This window comes from Hippocampus zosterae, chromosome 14, assembly GCF_025434085.1.
Source record: "Hippocampus zosterae strain Florida chromosome 14, ASM2543408v3, whole genome shotgun sequence".
In the NCBI taxonomy this organism is placed as follows: Eukaryota; Metazoa; Chordata; class Actinopteri; order Syngnathiformes; family Syngnathidae; genus Hippocampus; species Hippocampus zosterae.
Window position 1 is genome coordinate 8,122,973 of NC_067464.1, and position 24,106 is coordinate 8,147,078.

General features: G+C 43.7%; 1 protein-coding gene across 2 annotated transcripts; it reads right to left on the bottom strand.

Annotated features, from left to right (window-relative positions):
* Nucleotides 1-2,627: 2,627 nt before the first annotated feature.
* On the bottom strand, nt 2,628-24,072 carry eif2ak4 (eukaryotic translation initiation factor 2 alpha kinase 4). 2 transcript variants are annotated; one of them, XM_052085890.1, is made up of 39 exons: nt 23,701-24,072; nt 23,478-23,593; nt 22,190-22,292; nt 21,940-22,113; nt 21,532-21,612; nt 21,301-21,446; nt 21,123-21,223; nt 20,893-21,050; nt 20,036-20,580; nt 19,650-19,765; nt 19,273-19,427; nt 18,750-19,186; nt 18,595-18,664; nt 18,422-18,511; nt 18,215-18,337; nt 18,008-18,112; nt 16,984-17,047; nt 16,812-16,891; nt 16,558-16,659; nt 16,430-16,480; nt 16,077-16,313; nt 15,730-15,805; nt 15,318-15,439; nt 15,067-15,116; nt 14,296-14,464; nt 13,550-13,666; nt 13,372-13,437; nt 13,100-13,270; nt 11,898-12,032; nt 11,658-11,765; nt 10,551-10,679; nt 8,311-8,397; nt 7,231-7,343; nt 7,091-7,146; nt 6,670-6,773; nt 5,408-5,476; nt 4,584-4,628; nt 3,815-3,930; nt 2,628-2,973 (listed from the first exon to the last, which is right to left on the bottom strand). In XM_052085890.1, the coding sequence occupies exons 1-39, from the start codon at nt 23,827-23,829 to the stop codon at nt 2,916-2,918; spliced, it is 4,974 nt and encodes a 1,657-aa protein (XP_051941850.1). In that variant the 5' UTR covers nt 23,830-24,072; the 3' UTR covers nt 2,628-2,915. The 2 variants fall into 2 exon arrangements, with proteins under 2 accessions (XP_051941850.1, XP_051941851.1); XM_052085891.1 differs by lacking the exon at nt 13,100-13,270.
* Nucleotides 24,073-24,106: the final 34 nt, after the last annotated feature.

The following is a 24,106-nucleotide window of genomic DNA, read 5'->3' on the forward strand; positions in this document are numbered from 1 at the left end:
TCCCAAGAGCAACACACCTGACAAAATTTTTAGCCGAAAAAAACGACCATGTATAGGAAGGCGTTTTTAGCCCAAAAAAAATGACCATGTGTAGTAAGGCGTTTTTAGCCGAAAAAGCCACCATGTATAGTAAGGCTTTTTTGGACAAAATTTTTAGCTGAAAAAAAAACGACCATGTATAGTAAGGCGTTTTTAGCCGAAAAAGCGACCATGTATAGTAAGGCGTTTTTGGACAAAATTTTTAGCCGAAAAAAACGACGTAAGGCGTTTTTAGCCCCCAAAAAATGACCATGTGTAGTAAGGCGTTTTATCCAAAAAAAAACGACCATGCATATAGTAAGGCGTTTTTAGCCCAAAAAAACGACCATGTATAGTACAGCGTTTTTAGCCGAAAAAAACGACCATGTATAGTAAGGCGTTTTTAAACGGAAAAAAACAACCATGTAGAGTAAGGCCTTTTCGGACAAAATTTTTAGCCGAAAAAAACGACCATGCATAAAGTAAGGCGTTTTTAGCCGAAAAAAACGAACATGTATAGTAAGGCGTTTTTACCCAAAAAAACGACCATGTATAATGAGGCGTTTTTAGCCAAAAAAGCGACCATGTGTAGTTAGGCGTTTTTGGACAACATTTTTAGCCGAAAAAAACGACCATGTGTAGTAAGGCGTTTTTAGCCCCAAAAAAATGACCATGTGTAGTAAGGCGTTTTATCCGAAAACAACGACCATGCATATAGTAAGGCGTTTTTAGCCGAAAAAAACGACCATGTACAGTAAGGCATTTTTGAGGGAATTTTTAGCCGAAAAAAACGACCATGTATAGTAAGGCGTTTTTAGCCCAAAAAAACGACCATGCATAAAGTAAGGTGTTTTTAGCCCAAAAAAAATGACCATGTATAGTACGGCGTTTTTAGACAAATTTTTTAGCTGGAAAAAACGACCATGTATATATAGTAAGGCATTTTTACCCGAAAAAATGACCATGTAAGGCGTTTTTCAACGAAAAAAACCCTACCATGTATAGTAGGGCGTTTTTAGCCGAAAAAGACAACCATGTATAGTAAGGCCTTTTTAACCCCAAAAAACGACCATGTATGGTAAGGCGTTTTTCTACGGAAAAAAAACCAACCATCTACAGCAAAAAACGCCTAACAATACAAAAAACGACTTCAATAAGCCTTCCTTATCATGTTGATCAAAGAAAGCAGGGATATGGGTGCAACCTCTGGGGATTGAACCGCTAGTTTGGGACATGGTTTCTCTACCCGTGAGCCACACCGCCACATGGCTTCTTGTTTGTTTTGTGTTTTCTTCAATAAAGCTACAAAGGGTGATTAAAAGATGTTACCTTGTTGCAAAAACTGGGAATGGAACACGCAACTGATGGATTTGGGACTTTAGCTTTCTACCACTGAGCTAACCCACAACAATAAACCTTTGGGTTGTTGTGTTTTTCCTCAAATAAGTTGTATATGGTGGTTAAAGAGTAGACATTGTTGCAACAACCAGAGATTAAACACTCAACCTCTGGTGTGGCACTCCATCACTCTACCACTGAGCCAAAGAACCACATAGAGCAGTGGAGTTTTCTTTTATTAATCATGGTTGTTTCTTTCGGCTAAACACTACATGGTCCTATTTTTTTTTTTCGGCTAAAAACGCCTTACGATATAAACATGGTCTGTTTTTTTTCAGCTAAAAAGGCCTTACTATACATGGTGGTTTTTTTCAGCAAAACATTTTGTCCGAAAATGCCTTATGATAGATACATGGTCGTTTTTTTCGGCTAAATACGCCTTACGATACATGGTCTTTTTTTCGGCTAAAATTTTTGTCCAAAAATGCCTTAGTATACACGGTCATTTTTTCGTCCAAAAACGCTCTACTATACATGGTCGTTTTTTTCGGCTAAAAACGCCTTTCTATTCATGGTCTGTTTTTTTTCGGCTAAAAAGGCTTTACTATACATGGTGGGTTTTTTTCGGCTACGAACGCCTTACCTTACATGGTCGTTTTTTTCGGCTAAAAATTTTGTCCAAAAATGCCTTATGATACATGGTCATTTTTTTCGTCCAAAAACGCCCTACTATACATGGTCGTTTTTTTCGGCTAAAAACGCCTTACTATATATATATATATATATATGGTAGTTTTTTTCGGCTAAAAACACCGGGCCAGATGCCTTTGCTGACTGGGGTGTTTTTCAGATCCGCATTTATCTGAAGCACTTTAGCTTTGTCGCGAGTCTCGATAACATTTGGCATTCGCGAGAAAGGGGTTTAGGAAGGCGAACACGGATTGGTTGTGATTTGCATTTGCCGACATAGCGACCAATCACAAGTAAGACATCATACACGTCCAATCGCAGGGCTGTTTACAATCGGAAGATGGAAAGACTGATCGGGAGAGCTCGTAAAAACTTGACGATAAGGTATCTGACCCCCTCTAAAATTTTCTCAAGGGATTTAGACGATTCACAAAAATGTTCAATTTAAGAAATAAAACGGCGGATTTCAGCGTATCCGCGGAAAATTGCCATCCCTGCACATTGGAAAGGAATAACACACAACACCATATGAGAATGACATGCGAGGGTGAGAATGGTGAAGAACACGCAAGACCAAGGCATGTGAAGAAAGGGTTTATTCCTACTATCAGTCCCACTCTTTATTACAAGAAAATACTGTTGTCAGTTTAAAAATAAAAAACACCTACTCAAGCATTAAGGCAATGTTGAAGTCCACAAACCTTCTTGTGCCCGGCCGGGTGCTACAGTTTCATCAAAGCTGAGGTATGATGAAGGTAGCGAGAGTGTCTTTTGGGCTAGTGCTTGTCGACATAAGAGCACACAATTCAAGGTGAATATTTCCCGAGCCGGCAGCAGGAAGTGGTCCGGGTCAGGGAACAGAATGGTTTTCACACGAGAGTCTTGTAGTAGTCATCCTTCAAGCTGTACAAGACCACCACAGCCACCCTGGGGCAAGACGACACGTGTGTCAGACTTTAAGAAGCAGGAGACGCCATGTCACGGAAATGCCCAAAGAAGTCTACTTCAATAGCTTCAATCACTTCAAAGGAATTTGTAAAGTCGTGTTGTGAGAAGGTGACCTGGCACACAAATGCCTTTTTCAAGTTACTCATGACAGCTGAGCCCCCAGGGCACGTCGACTTCATGCTGCAAGGTGACCTTCTTGAACCTGCTTGGTCGTCCTTGCTTATTTAGGCCTCAAGTTCAACAAAAATAACTACATAGGTATTGAGCCCCCGCCCCCCCCCCCCCCAAAAAACAATCCCCTCACTTCTATAAGGCGCTTTAATCAATTTGGATTCACTGAAATACTAAATACTAACTCAAAACACAGACAGGAAATTAAAAACAACTTTGCTTCCAAGGCTGTGATTTTTTTTTTTTTGGGGGGGGGGGGTAGCTTTTTTGCTACCATCCTAGTCATGCAAGAGAAAAGCCGCCACAATTCCTCATGGGGCTGATCACTAAAGGGCGTTCACGGGTGTCACAACACGAGCGGCTCAAACACGGAGGATTTAACATTGCTGGGGAGACAGAGAATATTAAATAGGCATGCGAGCCGTACCTCGACCTCGCTACGCCCCCGTGTTAGTTAGCGTCAAGCCATTTCCTTTATTTATAAATATACAGTATATATATATATTCTAGATATGTATATTCTACACCCATAACTCATTCACTCCCAAAGACGTTTTTAAACGTCTTTTCAGACTTGGTCTAGAATTGGCTGGTACTGAATGAGTTTTAATTGCACTGCAGCCGAGCCCCTGCGCCCTCTGAATGGTACCTCTTGGTCATTTTAAAAGTGTGGATCTCATCACAGATGGACTTCAGGTAGCGCTGCTTGGGGAGCCGGGAAAGCAGAGTCTTCACGCTGCTGTTGTACTGCTCCTCATTCTCAAACTGTGGAAGAGAGAAACTGGGATGGGCAAATGCGTGCAGCGTGCTTTACAGTAGTTAAGCGGAGGCCGTTGACTTGTAAGTTTACGCTTGCTTATTGACTGTTAAAGAGATGACGGCGTCCAAATTGCAGACGCCAAGATACGTTGATTCTAAGCGGGCTCTTCCCAGAGTTACGATCATTCCGTTTGCTATGTGGAGCTCGTTGCAGAGGTGGCCCTCAATTTATGAGGTGCCGCTTATATAACGCCGCGGCCCACCACCATTTTATTCTTGTTTCTGGTTACAATGTACCGTAATTAAAAGTCCTTCCGAACAGCAGTTATTGCAAAGAGGCTTTGGGTCAGGGATCTGGAATGTGAATATTAACACCCACTAAGCATGCATGCCCGACTGTATGGCAGCTTTGTGAAAGAGGGGAAGGTATGAAGCTTGTTTCCCCGCCGGTGGAAAAAGTCAGGGGTGTTCCCTCGCGCCACCCTCCGTGACTAGAGGCCGCGCCGTAGGAAGGAGACGGGATCCCCTCTTCCTGTCTGGATTCTTGAGCTATAATTCCCACTCTTTCCAGGTAGCCCCAACCCACCGCATTCTTCCCATCACCGGGGATGTATAGCCTTTTGATTGAAATGTTTTTGACAAGTTATGAGGGGACTGACCTCCAGAGACAGGAAGTTGATCAGTGTTTCCTTCTGAAGGTCCACCTGCAGGAAGAGGGGGGGAAAAAATAGCGCATTTAGAAGCCATTGTGTTTCAAAATAACGCAATGACGATTTAGGGAAGAAGAATGCCTTGTGTACAAGCTCACTCGGCAGGTTGCGTAATTCTTTCAGAGCAGCATTACTCAAAATTCCACTTTCCCCTGGTTTGAAAAACAGCCCGTGACCCTTTCCCAGGAAGGGGCTTAATTGCCTCCTGGGCCGATCATTGGAAAATGAGCGCTGCTGTGTTCCAGTCGGACTGATATACAAACAGGCTGCTGACGTGCAACAACAAAGACTTGGAGGCCCGCGCGACCGTTTCGTGGAACGACGGTGATTAGGCGTGGGATGTTTCAATAAGTCATATTTACCAATGAGATCTTGATAGAATCCAGAGTCTCACAGGAACGACAAACATTTTTTTGGACCGCGCCGTGACAAGGTAAATAAGATGATTTATGGCGTGCATATCTTGGCAATAAATCTAGGAAGCAACCACAAAAAAAAAAACCTCTCAAAACGGCAGTGGCATGATGAAGGATGTGTTCCTTGTATTGTATAGCGACATGTTTGGATTCAGGGCAATGTTTGCTGCAACTGGGGGAACTTGGCATGAGTTACATTTAAACAACTCTAATAGGCCTCCTCCGCCAGATGTTTCATACTTTGGCTATTCAAACCCTTTTCATCGTGCAGAGATGTCACACTTGAAGGAGAAAGATAAAGCGGGACAGTATGAGATGGGGAAGTGGATGTATGGGTAAACAAACAACATGACTTACTGCCAGAACTTCGATGTCACTGCTCTTGTTTTGCAAACTGTTTGCAAGAGTCTGTAATCTTGTGTGGATCTGAGAGGTGGGGAGAGGGTAAGATAAACAAAGTCAAAAATAATGAAAAAGAGAAGGGTGGAAGAAAAGAATTCTTTGCATGGTCAAAATGAAAGAGCACAAACATAAACATACACGACATGCGAAAAAAAAATGTTTGTTTTTGCGTGCGGTTACTTCATGAGAGGACCACTAAGCTGTCCCTCGCGAAGAGCTTTTTTTGAACCTGCTATACGGATGCATTGTGGGTAATCACGTAATTGACAGGTGATCACAGTGATGGCCGCACGAAATGATGAATCAATGAATTGATCCTTAAGAATTACGTTTATTGTGCAGAATTAATCTGGTGATTTGTGCCTTAATGCAATTGAGGGAAATTTGGCGTAGTGAACCTTCTTTGATTGCGGATGATATTTAGTGCATTCCAAAATCTGCAATAAGTAGAAACCATGAAAAAAGATGCCACAAGAGGGCAGCAAAGCGCCTAAAACAGCCATTCTAAAAGCAACAACAGCATGCATTTAGTATGTACACAATCATAAACCCGATGTCACATGAACTGTATTCAGCGGTTCAATTATTCAACGTAAAAAAAAAACACCTTCACAAGAGGCTCATCAATAGGATTAGCTAATATGCTAGCCGAAACATACGACTTATATCCATAAAAAAAAATGTTTTTTTTTAAACCTTAAGTAATACAAGGCCACTGTAATGGACAAGTAGACTACATGGGCTCTTAATAGCATCATCGGGTGAAACGTGCGTTTAATTTTACTTTCGACAATGCATAAGGTGCACAACAACAATATTCCACAAGATGGCGTCCAAATGATCACTTTTACTGCATTGGACCGAAAACAATAAACAGCTAAATGTTTTTTCAGCAAATAATCGAGAATAGGTTCACCCCAAAATATGCAAATTGCGAATATGCAGGGATCCACTGAGCTGCGAACACACTCTGGGAGAAAAAACTGTGATGTAACAGGGGTGGACGCAAGTGATGAACCGCGATAGAGTGTGGAAACACCGTACGATAAATGTCTAAAGTGTAAAATAAAAACCACCCAGCTTCTATTTACGAGAAACTGTCCGACATAACACGCTCATCAACAGCCTGCACTGAAAAGTCAAGCAAGCGGAACGATATTTACTTTCGGAACGGCCGCGGAGAGCTGAAGCGGCATCGGACGCATCGTTTCAGTTACCTGAGTCTCAAAGCGGCGTCTCGCACTGGAAGACAATTTCTCCAAACTGATGACATTCACATTCATATTCATGCCGCAGCTGCTCCCGTGCTGCTCAGAAGATCCTATGGACCAAAAAAACAAAACAAAACAAAACAAAACAAAAACACACACTCGTGTGATCAATGTACAGAATCATTACAACACATTGTCGGCTGTGCATATACGGGTGAGTAGCGCAACACTTGAGGCTAATCTTTCGAGACACTATAATCTTTCATCATCACGTTTTATCACATTATACTTTGACTTGGGAAAGTAACTGCAGGGAAACAAAGGCCCGACTGTGAAACGTGTTGAGTGCAACATGCGGCTAATGCTTCACATCGGCAGGGTGAGTGTAAACAGAAGGCGTGCGGGTGAAGGGGTGTGCGCGCAGGACCTGTGGTGTTGAGCTGGGAGCCTTTGGGGTTCTGGCCCATGCTTTCAGATATTTCCCTGCATGGAGCACAAAGAACAACTTGTATCAAGCTTACCAGAAACGGCAGAGCAACACTCCAAGCCTGACAAGAATCACTTTACCTGATGTATCTTTCCTCTACGAATTTGGTCCGAAATTTCTGAATGATGTGCTCCACCACTTCAAACTCAAGAACCCTTTTCTCGGACTGCCTGTCCTTCTCAAAGGATTTGACCTGAGGATTGATTAAAATGACTTCAAGATGTGCCTCAGAGGAATGAAAGCCAAGTGTTGACAAACCAAAGAACAGATGCTTCACGCACACCGGGCTGGAGATGCACTTATTTGTAATGACTCGACCAGGGCTTGGGGAAGACCACTTAGGTGGCCTTGAATTTGAATTCTTTGATAATTTTTCAATTTTGTTTTTCTTTCGTGACATTTGTTTTGTTTTAAAAATGTATATTTTGCTTGAAACTGTATGTTTTTATCCTGTATTCCTCAATTCTTGTTATCAAGTGTCTTGAAGTACGATGAAAAGTGTCTTCGACTAAAATTTATTATTTTTGGACAAATTTATGCTGCGGACCAGTGGTCCAGTGGTTAGCCCCGTCAATTCCAGCTTCGGCCTCCCTGTGCGGAGTTTGCATGTTCTCCCCCGTGCCTGCGTGGGTTTTCTCCGGGTACTCCGGTTTCCTCCCACATTCCAAAAACATGCATCGCAGGTTGATTGTACACTCCAAATTGTCCCTAGGTGTGAGTGTGAGCGCGGATGGTCGTTCATCTATGTGTGCCCTGCGATTGGCTGGCAACCGGTTCAGGGTGTCCCCCACCTACTGCACGAAGACGGCTGGGGTAGGCTCCGGCACCCCCCGCGACCCTTGTGAGGATCAAGCGGTTCAGAAAATGGATGGATGGATGGACAAAATCTAAGCTTCAACTTTTATGGGATCTGTGAAGAAGGCTTTGCTCCAGTGCACACAGCAAATTTCAAATCCATAGTTATCCTAGAAAATGCATTTTCTTGATGCATGTATTAAAATATAATAATATATCCCACATACACACACTAAAATCTTGCAGAAAATCGTCCGAAAGGTGGAAAATCAACTATATATTTTATATCTGCAAGTAAAATTGGCAAAGGTTTTTAATACTTTTATCCATAACTTGTACAAGTAGATTCTCATTGGGCGGATTACCTTCACGTAGTTCCCCTCTTTGTCGGATACCATGGCCATGCACGTGATGCCAGCCACCCGGCAGTGTTCCATCAACGTCTCCTGAGACTACAACATATCAACTTTTAGTTTGCCTTGGAATCGCAAATGATGCGTCCCCTGTATGTGTAAACCGTGCCTTTGCAAAGATAAACCAATAGTCATGTCACGTGAACATCACTGTGTTTGTCAACCTGTACTTCTTAAGACTTAAAACGCCCCCTGATGTGAACCAAAGGTTACAGATAATGTGAAAATGCTCCATCGAAGCCCTTAGCTGGCTTAGGGCAAACTGGAAGTGCTCTTTCAGGGGCGCTGCAAAGACTACCATGTGACGGGGGCTCACAAAAGCCTAATCTGAATAAGCCGTTCTAAAAGTCCGACCAATTATTTGGGTGTTGGGCCACACACGTAATTAGCTGTAACCACACAAACACCATCGACCATTTAGAAAGGGCTGCTTGTTTCCAGCCAGAAACCAACTCTTCCTAATTTGCTTCTCGGAGCTTTGAGGCAGAGAGAGTGGCCACTTACATCCCAAGTTAGTACAGAAAAATAAACACGGTCAGAAGTACAATATTAAAAGGAAAAAAATGTGCAGGCACTGCGCTATGCCAGAGACCACGTCCTTATCGAGTGCTTGGTCTTCTCAAATACAGTACAGGTATACTCGAAGAAAGTGAAAGAGGCATCAGGACTCTGCTTGTTTGTTTGATTCCAATCATAGCATGTTTCTTCTTTCACTGAGACAACTATCACATTGCAACAACACTGTTTGTGTTGTCCAAATAAAGGTTTGCGAGCCCCAACATCATCTTCAAATTGACTGTTTTTGATTATTCCCAATAGAAAATTTATAGGAAGGCAGATGTCAGTTCTTGTAGGATTTTTAAATAAATAGTTATTGATTAGGAGTGTCTTTGAAGGATTCAAATATTCATTCGCTCACCAATATTCTCTTTTCAAATAAGTTAATGGTCTCCTGACCGCTTGAAGTTACCTACATTGCTGTGGTGTATAGTGCAGTGTTTATCGATGTCTTATTTGCGAGTCATGAAGCAGAAAAAATATATCTATCGATATTTAGTACTGGTAATTCTCTGGCTTGGTTTTCAGATCTTGTTTCATGTCAATACACAGTATAAACATATACTGTATATTTAGGACTTGCAACATTGTGTATGATATTTAACCCTTTCAAGCACCCTGTGACCTGATAACATGATGAGCTGACTGCAGTAACCGCTGCCCCCGAAAGGGTTAAATCAATTTTCATTTCGGGAAAACGAATTATCTCCAATGGGTGCGAATAGAGGCGCTATATGAGGCAGAAGCCCGACGTGATAATTTGACCATTTGTCTTTATAGTCGTGGCTGCTGTTCCTTTGAATTTGGAAAGCCTTATATGGGGTCATTAAGAATTTTTATGAGTGCTCGTTGGGCTCATGCTACATACAGTTTATATTTGCTGATAGCGTTGCCTGTGAGAGGCTGATAAGGTTCCATTAAGTGCTGACAATTGTGTCACATTGTGACTGCTCATTCTTATCAACAAGCGAATGGGGCACAATTCCTTCCAAACGGCACTCAGACCTTATCGTTAAGTTTAAAATTGCCAAGCTAAGGGCCTGATTTTAAAAGCTCAACTAAAACATTGGCTTCAGTTCAACACTTATCACAGCCTCTTAAATTACATGCCGGTGGGAAATACTCATAATTGAGCCTCAAAAGTTCTCCCAACAACTTTGAAAAACATTCAATACACCCCAAAAATATTTGAAAATGATTTACTCTCTGCACGTCAACACAATGTCGCTGAATTGATCGGGATTGTGTTTACAGTAACATCTTATTTTGTGCATTGGCAAATTAAGACAAGCGATGACAGATTTTCCATGATCATGTGAAATATCTGTTGATCTGATCCAGCCAATCAGGTCTGTGTATAGTCTAACAACTCCAGTAATTTCTCGAGAATAACACACTTTTTTATTTATTTTTTTGGACAAAAACTTTTTTCTAAAATTTAATTGGGTGCAAGTCAGGAGAATGCATAACATACAAAGTCCTGTGGAAAAACTGCTTTTGAATGGGTGATTTTCAGAGTCTATGTTATTCTCCAGAAATTACGGCATAAGGAAAAGCCCAGCCTGGATTTCCGCCCTCCATTTTTCAAAGCAGTCACCATTAAGAGTTAAAGTAACAATTAGATGGACACAAACCTGTGAGACATCGTAGGCAATGTCTGCGGTGACACCGCTGCTCCACAGCTTCTGGAGGACACCGATGGCTCTGGACATGGATGAATGTCCCACGGGGACCACGAGGACATCACAAGAACTTAATGACGGCTGAGGAAAAAGATCACAGATATGACAGTGTTACGAAAACAACATTGAGGCCTATTTATGTCAGTGAACGCAGCAAGCACGCGCCGTCAGTAACACACTGCAATGGATGGCAGCTTTTCAGCAGCTATGCCTTGCGTTCCGACGGCTGTTCGAATCACTTTTGCAACAAGTCACGTTGAAGCCAAGCTCCACAGTAAAATTGTTTCAAAATAACAATCAAGCAGAGATCATTTCTTAACTGCGCACAGCACAACGCTGCAGTGTACTACTACTCTATATTGCAGATGTTGATTTGTATTATACATGGATTCTTTTCGGGCGGCCCGGTAGTCCAGTGGTTAGCACGTCGGCTTCACAGTGCAGAGGTACCGGGTTCGATTCCAGCTCCGGCCTCCCTGTGTGGAGTTTGCATGTTCTCCCCGGGCCTGCGTGGGTTTTCTCCGGGTGCTCCGGTTTCCTCCCACATTCCAAAAATATGCATGGCAGGCTGATTGAACACTCTAAATTGTCCATAGGTGTGAGTGTGAGTGCGAATGGTTGTTCGTCTCTGTGTGCCCTGCGATTGGCTGGCAACCGATTCAGGGTGTCCCCCGCCTACTGCCCGGAGACAGCTGGGATAGGCTCCAGCACCCCCCGCGACCCTAGTGAGGATCAAGCGGTTAGGAAGAAGATGAATGGATTCTTTTCAAAGATGTAGAACAACAAATGAATTGATCCCAAATTTAAAGTATCATTTTTTTTCTCTCACCTACTCATTCTTTTTTTATTAGAATCTAACCCTTACATATATTATTAAATACTGTACCGGTAGATACTAATTATAGACTCCCAGTGATCATAGTTATTAACTTGTCTCTGTACGTGTCGGCCAAATGCTGTAATAAGTTGAAATTAAATATGATCCCGTCTGCTGCTTCTTCATTATAATTAGATGTCAGATGTTAGTGTGTGGTGTGTGTGTGTGTGTGTTTTCCTCACTGGCTCCGCCATGCCGGCCACCACGGCACACACTTTGTCAAACGCCACGCTGGCGCCCACGGCAGAGGGTACTGGCACTGTGGAGGCGGGCCCACGAAATTCCAGGATCTTACAATAGAAAAAGGCAATCCTGTATCACTAATCAAATGAAGGTCAGATAAATGTTCATTTAGGAATCCGTCTTAGTTTTTAAAATTGAAATGTGTCAAAAAGTGTGGATGGTGCATGAAATTACACTACCAGGTTGTCATAGCGCCCTCCAGCTGCCAGTATGTCTGGTACAATTCGATTGCGCTTCCTGATGAAGGCCACAAACTGGAAGATGATTCCGGAATGGTGTTGCACCTTGTACACCAAGCCTAAATTGACTACCACCTGAGGGGAGATCCAATCGACATTAAACGGGGTCAAGAACATACTGTGGTATGAAGTGTCTACAGAACCCTGTTCAAATGCCATCCATCCATCCATCCATCCATCATCTACCGCTTATCCGGGGCCGGGTCGCGGGGGCAACAGCTTTAGCAGGGAAGCCCAGACTTCCCTCTCCCTAGCTACTTCTTCCAGCTCTCCCCGGGGGATCCCGAGTCGTTCCCAGGCAAGCTGGGTGACATAGTCTCTCCAGCGTGTCCTGGGTCTTCCTCGGGGTCTCCTCCCGGTGGGACATGACCGGAACACCTCACCGGGGAGGCGCTCAGGAGGCATCCGAATCAGATGCCCAAGCCACCTCATCTGGCTCCTCTTGATGTGGAGGAGAAGCGGCTCGACTCTGAGCCCCTCCCGGATGACTGAGCTTCTCACCTTATCTCTAAGGGAGAGCCCGGACACCCTGCGGAGAAAACTCATTTCGGCCGCTTGTAACCGGGATCTCGTTCTTTCGATCACGACCCATAGCTCGTGACCATAGATGAGGGTTGGGACGTAGATCGACCGGTAAATTGAGAGCTTCGCCCTTTGGCTCAGCTCCTTCTTCACCATGACAGACCGATCAAATGCCAGATTTTTGTGAAATCAAGATAAATCCATAAATGTCACCCATGACATGTACAACTGAAAAAATAAGAATCCGCTGGAGAGAGGAAGTAAAAATTTACAACCGAGATCAAGTGGATGCATGACGGGGTCCGAAAGATATGGTTGGCACAAACACTGATGATCATCACCAAAAGAACACCATACCAACAGTGAAACATGGTGTTATTAGAAGGGGTACACACTTTTGCAACCACATTTTCTTATTTTATTTTTACTTCCAGTCAAAAAGACTTTTTTTTAATACTACTGACTGGCATAGGTTACAGGTCACATTAATAGTGGAAAAATGTCTCTGATTATTCATCTGGTTCTCATTTTATTTTTTGTAATAACACAAAAATCCGGGTGGTGTAGACTTTTTAAGACACTCTGTGCTTAGTTAACCCGTTTACAAGAGACACCCTTACTGGCAGTTTCACTCCGAGTCTTTGAAGCAGCACCGTAACCTCCTCCAGGTCCTTGAGGCCCTGCTTTGCCAATTGCATGACGGCCGTCTTCTGCTTGGTGAGTGAAGCCAGTAATGGTGCCACTTCTTTCAGCGTGCCCTTCTGTTCTATGAACTTGTACAACACCTGCAACTGTACACAAGAGAGGAGGGGAAGCTCAGCGGCAATGACGGAGCAACATGCTGCCTTGGGATTATTTATCCGGACAACCCAAACACCCGGTGGACACTCACGCTGTTTGTCGACAGTGAAAAGTTGCAGAACTTTGCCTGTAGCTCACGTTTGGTCAGCTTTTCACTCTAGGGAAAGTTTCAGAAGAGGATTCACCAGATTCAACAGACGCAAGCATATAACCTGCCACAGGCACCCCATGTGGACAACATCTGTGAGACACGTGAGACTGTTACTGACCATGGCGTCACACAGTATGTTGGAGGCCTGGTTCAGTTTGTCCTCGGGGATTCCGCTGTGAAGCAGGATGGCCTTCAGTAAACTAGTATGGTTCAGATAAATGTTGTAATTCCTCTCCTGGAAATGGGAGAAAGGACAAAAAAAAAATCTACATGCGACAAAGTCACTGCAATACTATCTACTATAAAGTCATTTCTCATTAGCAGAGAAGCTCGACTATTTGTTTAACGGTAGGAAAGAGTGATTTGTCTGCTCGAAAAATGTCATTTAAATTTTTTTTTAATTTGGAATGTCTCTTAAATGACATTCCAAATTATACAAAAGCTTTCACATTACATTGGGTGGCTCGGCGGACCCCTACAAGGGTTGAATTTGGGTTGATTGGGTTCAAGAGACATGCCGGTCAAAACTGGCAGCACTGGCAAGTGTGGACAGGAAATGGATTTTGCAGGGAGGGAGGGGAGGAAGTGAAGTAAGCCGTGCCAAACTGATTTCGGGTGTATATAATAAACATGGTGTAAATCTGTCAGACTTCCTCAACAGTTTGGTATGTTAGGCATGCGAGTGGGACGTTTAGGGGAGAAAGAAAACAAACAACGCAAGTTGAGATGACGCCATTCGCTGGAAAGAACGAGGACGCGAGGAGCCCGTCGACAAAATGTTCCGTCGCGAAGTGAAGCAAGGCATAGCAGCGGAGCACACGCTGACATTGAAGTTATTCCAAATATGATAAAAGGGGGAAGAACCTGAAGTGCAGGGAATTCCTGAACTATTTCAGAGATTGTGTAAATGGACTCGGCATCTGGGAGCAGGCTGTTGGTGACTGGTGTGATGATGTCAAAGCCACACTCGAGAAGCTCCCTTGGGTGGGCGCGATCCAGCTTCCTGGGCCTGAAGACACGATCGATGCTGTACCTTGGAAAAGAGGGGAAAACAAGCTTGTTTTTACTCAACGACACAAATTTGGAAAACTCAAATTCATGACCATTATCCATCTGTTGTTATATTTCACCCATCCATCCATCCACTATCCGAGCTGCTTAACCTCACCTTCATTAGAAATGCAAGCAAACTTTTCAAAAAGAATTGTTTGCACTCATTCCAAATCTGCCACACAGTTTTTCCACAACAACAATACATTATGTAAAATAGTAATAGATTTAGTATTATTGGACTATTCAACAATCAGTGGCTTTTTTTCGAGAATGCCAAAGCAATAAATTCAATGAAAAACTCAAAATTTAAAACTTTTATTTAATTGGCCTCAGAAATATTCGTAAAAATTGATATTATATTTTATAGCTGTAACTAAGCAGATCTAAGCGCCCCGTGACGCACGACTTTCTTACACAAACTACGTTGTTCAATATGCATCTTTTGTAACCTCCAAAGGTTTTCTAGCAGGGATCCGCTGGCATCATTTTATCGAGACAAATGTTAGGTAAAACAAACTCCTGATTGACTTTAAAAACTCTTCATGATCTACACCCTTAGCCCATACTGGGTTCAATTATTACCTCTTTAGATGGGTTATGTTGTTTCGGGCGACATATCTCGCAAACGCCATCTAGAATCAAAAGAAGAGGTGAGTTGTTCAATGCATTCATGTACAATAATGAACGATGGCGATGCATATCTTGAAGCATTCAATTAACCACTTAGGTCACATGGTTTCCTCATGGTAGTTTCTCCTGAATAAACAGAGTTCCCTTTCTACTGAACATCTGGCACCGTTACGGTTGATTTGCGCAGAGTGGAAGACACTCACTCGAAGGTTGTAGGGCAGCGTCACCAGCATGCCACTGTGATCCATGAAGCAGGCCGGCTCGCTGCCTTCACAGAGCTTTCTGTGTCTGGGAAGCAGCAGCGGTGTCTGCAGGCGTACTGCACCTGATGGCACACATCACACAGGGCCGCAGGCGTACGCCTAACATAACATAACCCTCACCTTGAAAGAAGTGATGCGTGTGAGGAGATAGAAAATGAGCAGCAGGAGCTAATCGGTCATTTGCAAAAACGCAGCGCAACACAGGCTACCCGAGTCGACTCTCGCTCTTCAAAACAGTGCATTTATTGTTCATGCGAGATTCAGTAGAGCAGATGGCCGAGTCTCAAAGGTTTGCACGTCGTTGTCAGCTCCCCGCATGCCCAAATTCTGAGAGCAAGGCTTCCACACTCACTGTGCTTCTTGAAAATCCTGGTGATCGTCTCATACACATACTGCTGCAATTTGGCGCTGCTGAAGCTGAAGCTTCCCTGGAGGGGGACAAAACAAACAGCCTCTGTTAAGGAACACAAGGCATGGAACAAGCATGAACGTGCCTTTGCGGGCCGCGTGATGAGTGGAGTTTGCCGCAGTTCATCGCGAGGCCACAGTGACATCTCAAGGCGGAGAAGGGAAATGGTGAATGACATATGCGGCCAAACAAACTTTGTGAGGCCAAATTGGTATTTTTTGGACCTTAAATGCTCGTACAAAATGACCTATCAAACTCCTTTTAAAACTTTCTCAGCGTCAACCTCATACCTTGTGAAGGTCTATATCGTAGGTGAAATCCATGACTGGCGAATTAATCTGAGCAAACAACTGGGCCACCATGCTGCGGTAAGCTTTGCAATTGATATTGGCCATGGTGTGCTGCAACACTTCATGCAGCTCCGACTCCTCCATCTGGGGCGGCGGCAGCAGTTCGCTTTTGAGCAGCTCCTGGGCGGTGGGTCGCAGCGCGGGGTCATGCTTCAGAAGCCATTCTATCACTTTCCTCTGACGGTAAAGACACAAGTGCAACACATCAATCTGGGTCGATGACAACGCAGGGAGCAGGCGATAACAGCAAGGGAAACTATTCATTCCTAATGCCGTGTCAAAACATTCATCACCTGCGTTCCTTGCTCATATGTACTATAGTCGTCAGGGAAGTGAATGGCCTCCTGAAGAAAGAAAAGGAGGGGAGGTAAGTAACGTGGCCCTAAAGTCTTTCCAGGATGAATCTCTGTTACGCACATACCACACGAAGCTGGCTCAGGACAGAAATGCGCTCAGCCCCAGTAATCATCGGCCGGTAAGACATCTCGAAGAGGATGATACCCAGGCTGAACAAATCAACTTTCTGAGAACAGAAAATAAGATGATCTACAACGTGCGCTGTTCTACGAATTACAAAAAAAATAAAATAGCACACGGCCAGGTAGATTTTCCTGAAATTTGACTGATTCAAAAAACTAAATCTTTTGCCATGAGGACAATGTCTGAAATGCTTACTTGATTGTAGCTAGCTTTGGTATTTCTTTGAACTTCTGGACTAACGTAGAGGGCTGTACCAACCATACCGGTCAAATTTCCTGCAGGTGATAGCAGTGCATAAGAAAAGATACACGTCATCTAATTTTAAAAATGGAGGGGGTAGGGTGGATTATTTTCTGTATTTTAGCACCTGCCGGGTCCAGTTTTTGCAGTGCTGCAGAGCCACTCTCCTCCACTTCAAATGTACCTGCATCCTGGGAGAGAGACGCCATTTGTTTAATATACATTCATATGCTGGCCATTTCGTTTTTAGTTCAACTGCACAAATTGATGAGATGCAGTGCGAGGGTGGCATTTTAAACTTGTATGCACAGTGTTGAAAAGCTGTTTAATGTCTTGGTGACATTGACAACATACAAGCAGGACTCAGACTTCGGAACAGGTGGGTCACTGTTCAGGTCCATTTGTGTGCAACCAAAACTGCAATTTAAAGTTGGAAAAATGCAAGTCTGCATCGTCTTTAGCAAGGCACAAAAACCCGGCGCCTCAGAGTCACCAATTGCACAAACCATCACTGTTTAAGTAGCTGAATTTCCCTTTACGACTCATTTAGACTACAACAGGGGTGGGCAAACTTTTTGGCTCGGGCGCCGCATTGACTTTTAAAATTTGACAGAAGGGCCAGGTCATCATGAGCTATGGTACATAAAAAAAAAATGCATTTGTTGACAGACATCAAAAGAACAAAAGCATGAAAGTACTATATTAATATACTTTTTAAAAAAATGACAACAGTGTTGTTGATGACCTATTTTAGCCTGTGCATTGCTGCAGATGGGTTGTGATCAGACCAGTAGAAGTAGAGCGATACAGAGGTCCTAGGTGGTCGAAAAACACCCCCCCCCCCCAGCCCCCGGGTTCTGCAACTTCAACTCAATGCGCCACCTGGCGGTGAAATGCCTGTTATTACAAGTCCAATTGAAATGAATGCAATCATTCACATCGAACCTTAATTGTCGACCAACTTTCGGCGGGCCGGATTAAAAAGACCGACGGGCCGTATTCGGCCCGCGGGCCGTATTTTGACCACCTCTGGACTACACCAATAAATAACAAAAATGGAACAGGTGAACCACCGTGTAGCTAATGAAATAAATGGCGAGTGTAGCTGGAGTTAAAGACGTGTCAAGTGTACTTTATAGATTAGCAATTACCACAGTGGCCGGATGGTCCGTAGCCAGGCCAAAATCACCGATTTTCACATGATCTTGGGAGTCAAGGAAGATATTGACAGGCTTCAGGTCCCTGTGAATCATCCCCTTAGAAAGCGGAGGATGAACGTGGCAGCGTGATCAACGGAAACTGAAGTATGAATAAAACAATAGTAAAAATGTGACAATTTGAAAGCACACAGTAAAAACCTGTTGGTGGATGTAAGAAAGACCGTCTAGGATTTCCCTGAAGAGCCTCCAGAGTCGATTCTGGTCATTATGCAGACCTTGGTCGATTGTGTCACGCAAAGTGCTTTTTTCACAGTATTCCATCTGAACAGGGAACATCGTCAGATGCTTTAAAAGTTGTGGAGAGACATCTCATGGTAAACATGGCGCATTAAGCCAACCACTTACTTGTATGTACAAGTGATGCACTGTGACAAAGGGTCGATCAGAGTCCGCACTTTCCGTTGTTTCATTCACCAGTCCTTTGCTTGGCTCTCCCTGCAGAGACACGCCGTGCGTCTGTGTTACTGACTTGATAACAACAAACAAAATGACAAAGCGACGGTAAGAAATAATCAAACCTGCGACATTTCATCTGTGCTATCGCCGCCGTTGTCAAAGATGACATCGATGATGGAGTCATCTGATGGCCTAAATGGCAGAAAATATATATTTTTTGAATCAGCTTCAGTGCTGTATGAGGAGTTTGTGCTCTCAGACTTAAAAAGGAACTCACAAAAAAGAAGCTCCGAACACGTCATCATCCTCATCATCGTCGTCCTCCTCATCACTCGACTGGTGCCGAACACATTTAGCACTCGAAGACCTCTCAATAGACGTGGACCATTCCACTGAACTAGACAGGGCTGGAGGTGGCGCAATGTCTTCCACGTCATCAGCAAGGCCCAGCTCGTTGAGTCGGGGGAGAGCTTTCCTGACCGGAGGCGGCCTGTCGGCAGTGCTCGGAGGCTCGGAGCTATCGGTGTTGCTCGGCATCCCCGCCACTGGCATTTCGCACCTCTCGATCCACGCGTTGTAGTAGCGCACGATGTTCTCATGGTTGAGACGCGACAGCAGCGTCACTTCGCCTTTGATGCGTCTGAATTGCTTGCTGGCGGGGTTGACCTGGATGCGCTTCACAGCATAGTAGCAACCATCGAGATTGTTCTGAACCTAAATCAAAGAGGGAGGGTAAATGACGCACACATACAATACATGGAAATGACATTGTTTCGGATGGATCAAAGGAGAAAAAAAACCTTAATCACAGCACCGAATGCCCCTTTCCCCAAATGTTGGAGTTCCTTAAACTCATTGAGGTAGCGAGAAAACTGTCTCTGAATTCCAGAAGTGAATGGAGCGTTGAGGACATGACTACGTGGGATCACAGATGATGCAATGTCCACAGCAAGATCTGAGAAAAAAAGTCCAAACATTATATTTGTTTCTGAATTTACTTTTTTCTTTTTTTTTAATCGCACACACCTGCCAAATTTTAAGGGAGTTTACTCCAAAAGGCATGTACAATAATGATGCCATGACCGTCTTCAGAAATCGTATCTTTTTTTTTTTTTTTCCTCCTGGTGTAGCTGATGTAGCCGCTACGCATGATGTCATATAATATTCATATCGTCACCTTCTGGGCTGCTATCCTGGAACTGGGGCTGGTTTCTAGGTGACGGAGGCTTAATGAAGTTGTGGTCCAAGAGTTGTTGGGTTGTCCATCGATCGACATCGTTCAGGCAGACGCACCTATGACGCCACATTGTGCACTGATTTCTACTTGGAGCGATGAGTTGCGACAATCTAGATTCTTGTGGCATTGACTGAATGACAAAAGCCAACGTCTACACTTGGCACTCAACAAACAGACTTTGTACAATAGATCACATCAGAATGAAGCAGAATTTTGTCATCGATATTCGAAATAGTGGAGGGCAGATATATATGACTAATGATATACTAATATATGCAGAATAAATGCCGGTGAGTGCGTATTTCTTGCAATAAATCCATACGTACTTATGGAGAAAATCCCTGAAGTCAGCGGGCAGGTTGCAAGGCACCTTCACGGGATACTCCTTCACCTCATTGCCTTGACTTAGAGCCAGCAGCATCAGCCCCAAGTTCCACACGTCTCCCTTTTTGCCCGTCTTGGAAGGCATCGCAGTGTCCTCAGAGAAACGCACGTGCACGTGCGCCTGATCGAAAATATCTTCTTTGCAGATATCGGAGAATCTCTTGGATAAACTGTAATCGGTCAGTCGAACATTGCCCTCAGAGTCCAACAGCACACTGGAGGCCCCCAATTGTTTGTGGACCACCGAGTTCGAATGCAGGTAGTCGAGTGCTGCCAGCAGCTGGGCTGCGTAAAGGCAGAGTTTGTCCAGAGCGACGGGGGTGTGATTGAGGAGGCTTTGGTTCAAGTTGATGCCGGCCACATGCTCAACCAGCAGATCCACTACAAGGCAGTCTTCGTTCTCGCTGGAGTTCAGCGCCTTGTAGTGCACCAGGTTCGGGTGCTCGAGTCGCAGGAGGGAGTTGAATTCATTTTCGGCCGCGTGGATCTTCAGAGGGTTCAGTGTCAAGATTAGTCAACAACTTTTGTAACCGTTATCAAATACAATATTTCACGGCTACTTGATATTCTCACATTTAATAGTGAGTCAGTCTCAAAAATTGGAATCAGGAAGACCGGTTGTATATTTTAAATTGCTTCATACAATTATGTCCAATCTATCAGTCAAATAGGTACAGATTTGCAGATTTACATATTGATTGATTGATTGATTGATTGATTGATTGATTGATTAATTAATAGAGACCTTTTTTTTTCACCCATATCGTCCACCCCTACAATAATACCTAACTGTACTCGCCTGCTTTTTGCAGTTCTCGATCTTTCCTTTCTCCAGGCTGGTAAAGAACTTGCCCATTTTCTTGTTCCAGCGCAGTGACCACTCATAAATAACCGTAAAGTCACCCGAGTTCACCTCAAACCCGTTATAAACGTTCCGGCCAAACCTCTCACTCATTCCTGCAATATTAACACACGCAATTAATGAACAGTGAGCATTGGGAAGTGTAATTTCATGGCTACTATACTCACCTAAATGTCTCCCTCTGTGGACATCGAGTTCCCCGAAGGTGCTGCTGTTGAAATGAAGACGCTGCTGTGTGTGTGAGTTGTCCTCGCTGGTTGTCTCACGTCTGGCAGATGAAGACGGAATCTAACTCCCAATGTTTTGTTATTCTAAATAACTATGAAATCTGAAATGTTCACGTACCTATGACGTGTACTTGAGGTATTCCGTCGGCGGTTTGGGACTATTTTCTTGGGGTCTGTGACATCAGGAGGAGTTCCACATTCACTGGGTGGGCTCTTTGACAACATGCTAGGAGTGATTGGAAGCTCCATGCTCTCAAGTCGCTCCTGATGAGGTTAGCCAAGTAGAAAGTGTTTCAGAAAAATGACTAAAATTTCATGCTGAAAATGTGAATATTTGAAGCTCTTGCACCTGTTTGGCAATCTCCTTCCTCCTCTTTTCTTCACGTTTTTCTTCCTCTCGTCTCTGGATTTCAGCCATTATTTCTTTTTCCTATGAGAGGAACATCTGTCAGAATTACTGCAACACACATACTTTTGGTTTCGGCACCAGCGGATTTGCATATTCATTTTTTATTTCTTTATTAAGATATTTTAAAATAAAAATCAATGAATTTAAAGTTTTGTTTCGACAGAAAAAATGTATACTTTTATGTTGTTTGCTTAAAAGTTGTGGAATAAAAAAAAATAATAATGTTCCCCCTAATATGATGAGTTAGTGTGATAAAAAAATGATAATTGATTAAAAATAATAATTCATATAAAATATACCTATATATATATAATATTTTTATTCTGAAAAAAATATGACTCTACTAACCATGTCCTCCTCTTGCTTACGCCGCTGGTCTCTCTTCTGCTGCTCCTCCAGGTCTCGTTTCTCCTGTTGTCTGCGATGATTCTTCAGCATCTCGTCATGGAAGGAGCGCGGGGGAGGTTTGTTGTGCTCGCTTAGGAATCCCTGGATGTGGTCTGCCAGCTCGTAAATCATCACCTGGGTTTCGAGGGGCAGGCTGACAATTGTCAGAAAAGACGTGTACGTTCGCACACGTGTGTGTGTCCACTCTCACCTCTCCGCATCGTGCCGCTGCCATCTTGGTGAGTTCGCTCTGGAGGGTCTGCAGATGATCATTTGACAGACCTTTGACATTCAACAGCTCCAGCTCTGGAGGCCTACGGAACCACCGTGAAAAATGATAAATGATTGCTCTTCAGACATCGGCCCGTTGAAACAAAAATCCTTTCCAGGAGGCTGTTCAACATTCCATCCATCCATCCATTTTCCGATCCGCTTATCCTTAAAGGGTCGCGGGGGGTGCTTGAGCCTATCCCAGCCATCTTCGGGTCACCCTGAACCGGTTGCCAGCCAATCGCAGGGCACACAACCATCCGCACTCATACTCACACCTAGGGACAATTTGGAGTGTTCAATCAGCATGCCATGCATGTTTTGGGAATCTGGGAGGAAACCGGAGTACCCGGAGAAAATCCACGCAGGGCCGGGGAGAACGCGCAAACTCCAATTGAACCCAGTACCTCTGCACTGTGAGGTTGACACTAACCATTGGCCCGCCGGGCCGCCCACTGCTGTTCAACTTTTGATTTGGAATTTTTGCCTTGAGAAATATTTCTAAAAATTGACTGAAAATAAGTAACTGGTACAAGTTGCTGAAATTAGTTCTCTCGAGGGGTCAAATATCTGAATTTATTACTTTTTGTATGTATTTTTCCATTATATTTTTCGATCCTGTTTATTCCGAGTTGTTCAATCTCTTAACCGTTTATGCCACTTTCCTTAAAAGCAACAAAACGTCTTTGATATTGTGTGTACTCTCCGTATGCTTCAATTTAGTATCATAGTTGACGGCTGTCAGCGTTAGGATGAATAAACAACGGCCAGTATTGCAGACTTTCATTTTCTAGATCACAACACAGGCCTGCATCCATGTGGGTTATCTCTCACAAACAATCCTAACCTTGAATCTGAGGAGCTCTTTACTTCTGCAAGGGTCTCAAATTCATTTTTGTCACCGGCCAAATTATAGTTATGGATTTCTTCAGAGGGCCGTTACAACTGTCAGACCGTGTAAATGCATCATGCCCTCATCATGTTGTTTCATATTAAAGCTGTCACAAACGATTATGTCAAATATTGTCAAGGAACAATGTACTTATTTTCAGATTTTTCAAACAAGTGAATTGTGGCATTTCGGAGACAGGCTTGTGATATTGTCATAGAGGGCTGATGAAGGGGGCTGTTGAAACAATTACAACTGTGACATACTTTGATGTAAATACTGTATTCACGGCTGCTTACTGCAACCGGAGGAAATGTAAATATCTAAGATCGGAACTCACACGTCTGGGTAGTTTGATGGACATTTGACCTGAAGCTCTACAGTCACATAACATTCCTGGCCGTAGTTCAGGCCTTTAGGGCGCAAACAGAGATGCACCTCAGGAGGTCTTTTCACCTAAGATGGGGAAGAAGGGGGTCAAGAAAAGGATATCCTGCACATGCAATATTGTTTTGTTTTGAGGGGTGTGTTCGCCAGTGAAAACAGTAGTGCGTCGCAGTTACCTTCCACGGATCCTTTTGGCGCAGATCCTGGAAGTCTTTCTCAAAAATAGATGCGAGCGCCTCCAACTCATTTTCCTGTTGGACCGTGTGGTCGTCTGTGTCCTCTCTGGGAAAGAATTGACCACTCATTCTTCTTCTGACGCGTCTACATGGTAGCCTTCCCTCACCCCTATCTAGTCAGCCGAGAAAGCGGAAGACAAGTCCTCAGTAAACCCTCGAGACGCCCCCTCACACTCGCTGCAGTTCAAGCCTTTCACTCTTTTTAACACTTTTTTTTTCACACAAACTAGAAAGCTCGAATTTTTGCTTCGAACGCCTTCAGTGTGTTTTGTCGCGTGCCTGTCACACCACTCGTCGCATATGTAAACGTCATCAGATTTCTTTCTCAAAAATTAGACCTAGAGGG

Bases quoted from the DNA above. Each gene is read 5' to 3' on its own strand.
- eif2ak4 (XM_052085890.1), bottom strand. From the start codon at position 23,829: ATGAGTGGTCAATTCTTTCCCAGAGAGGACACAGACGACCACACGGTC. The intron at 16,314-16,429 runs GTGATGAATGTT...CTTTACCGTCAG, and splicing joins CATATGAGCAAGGAACGCAG to AGGAAAGTGATAGAATGGCT. The intron at 15,806-16,076 runs GTATGAGGTTGA...GTCCCCCTCCAG, and splicing joins ACGATATAGACCTTCACAAG to GGAAGCTTCAGCTTCAGCAG.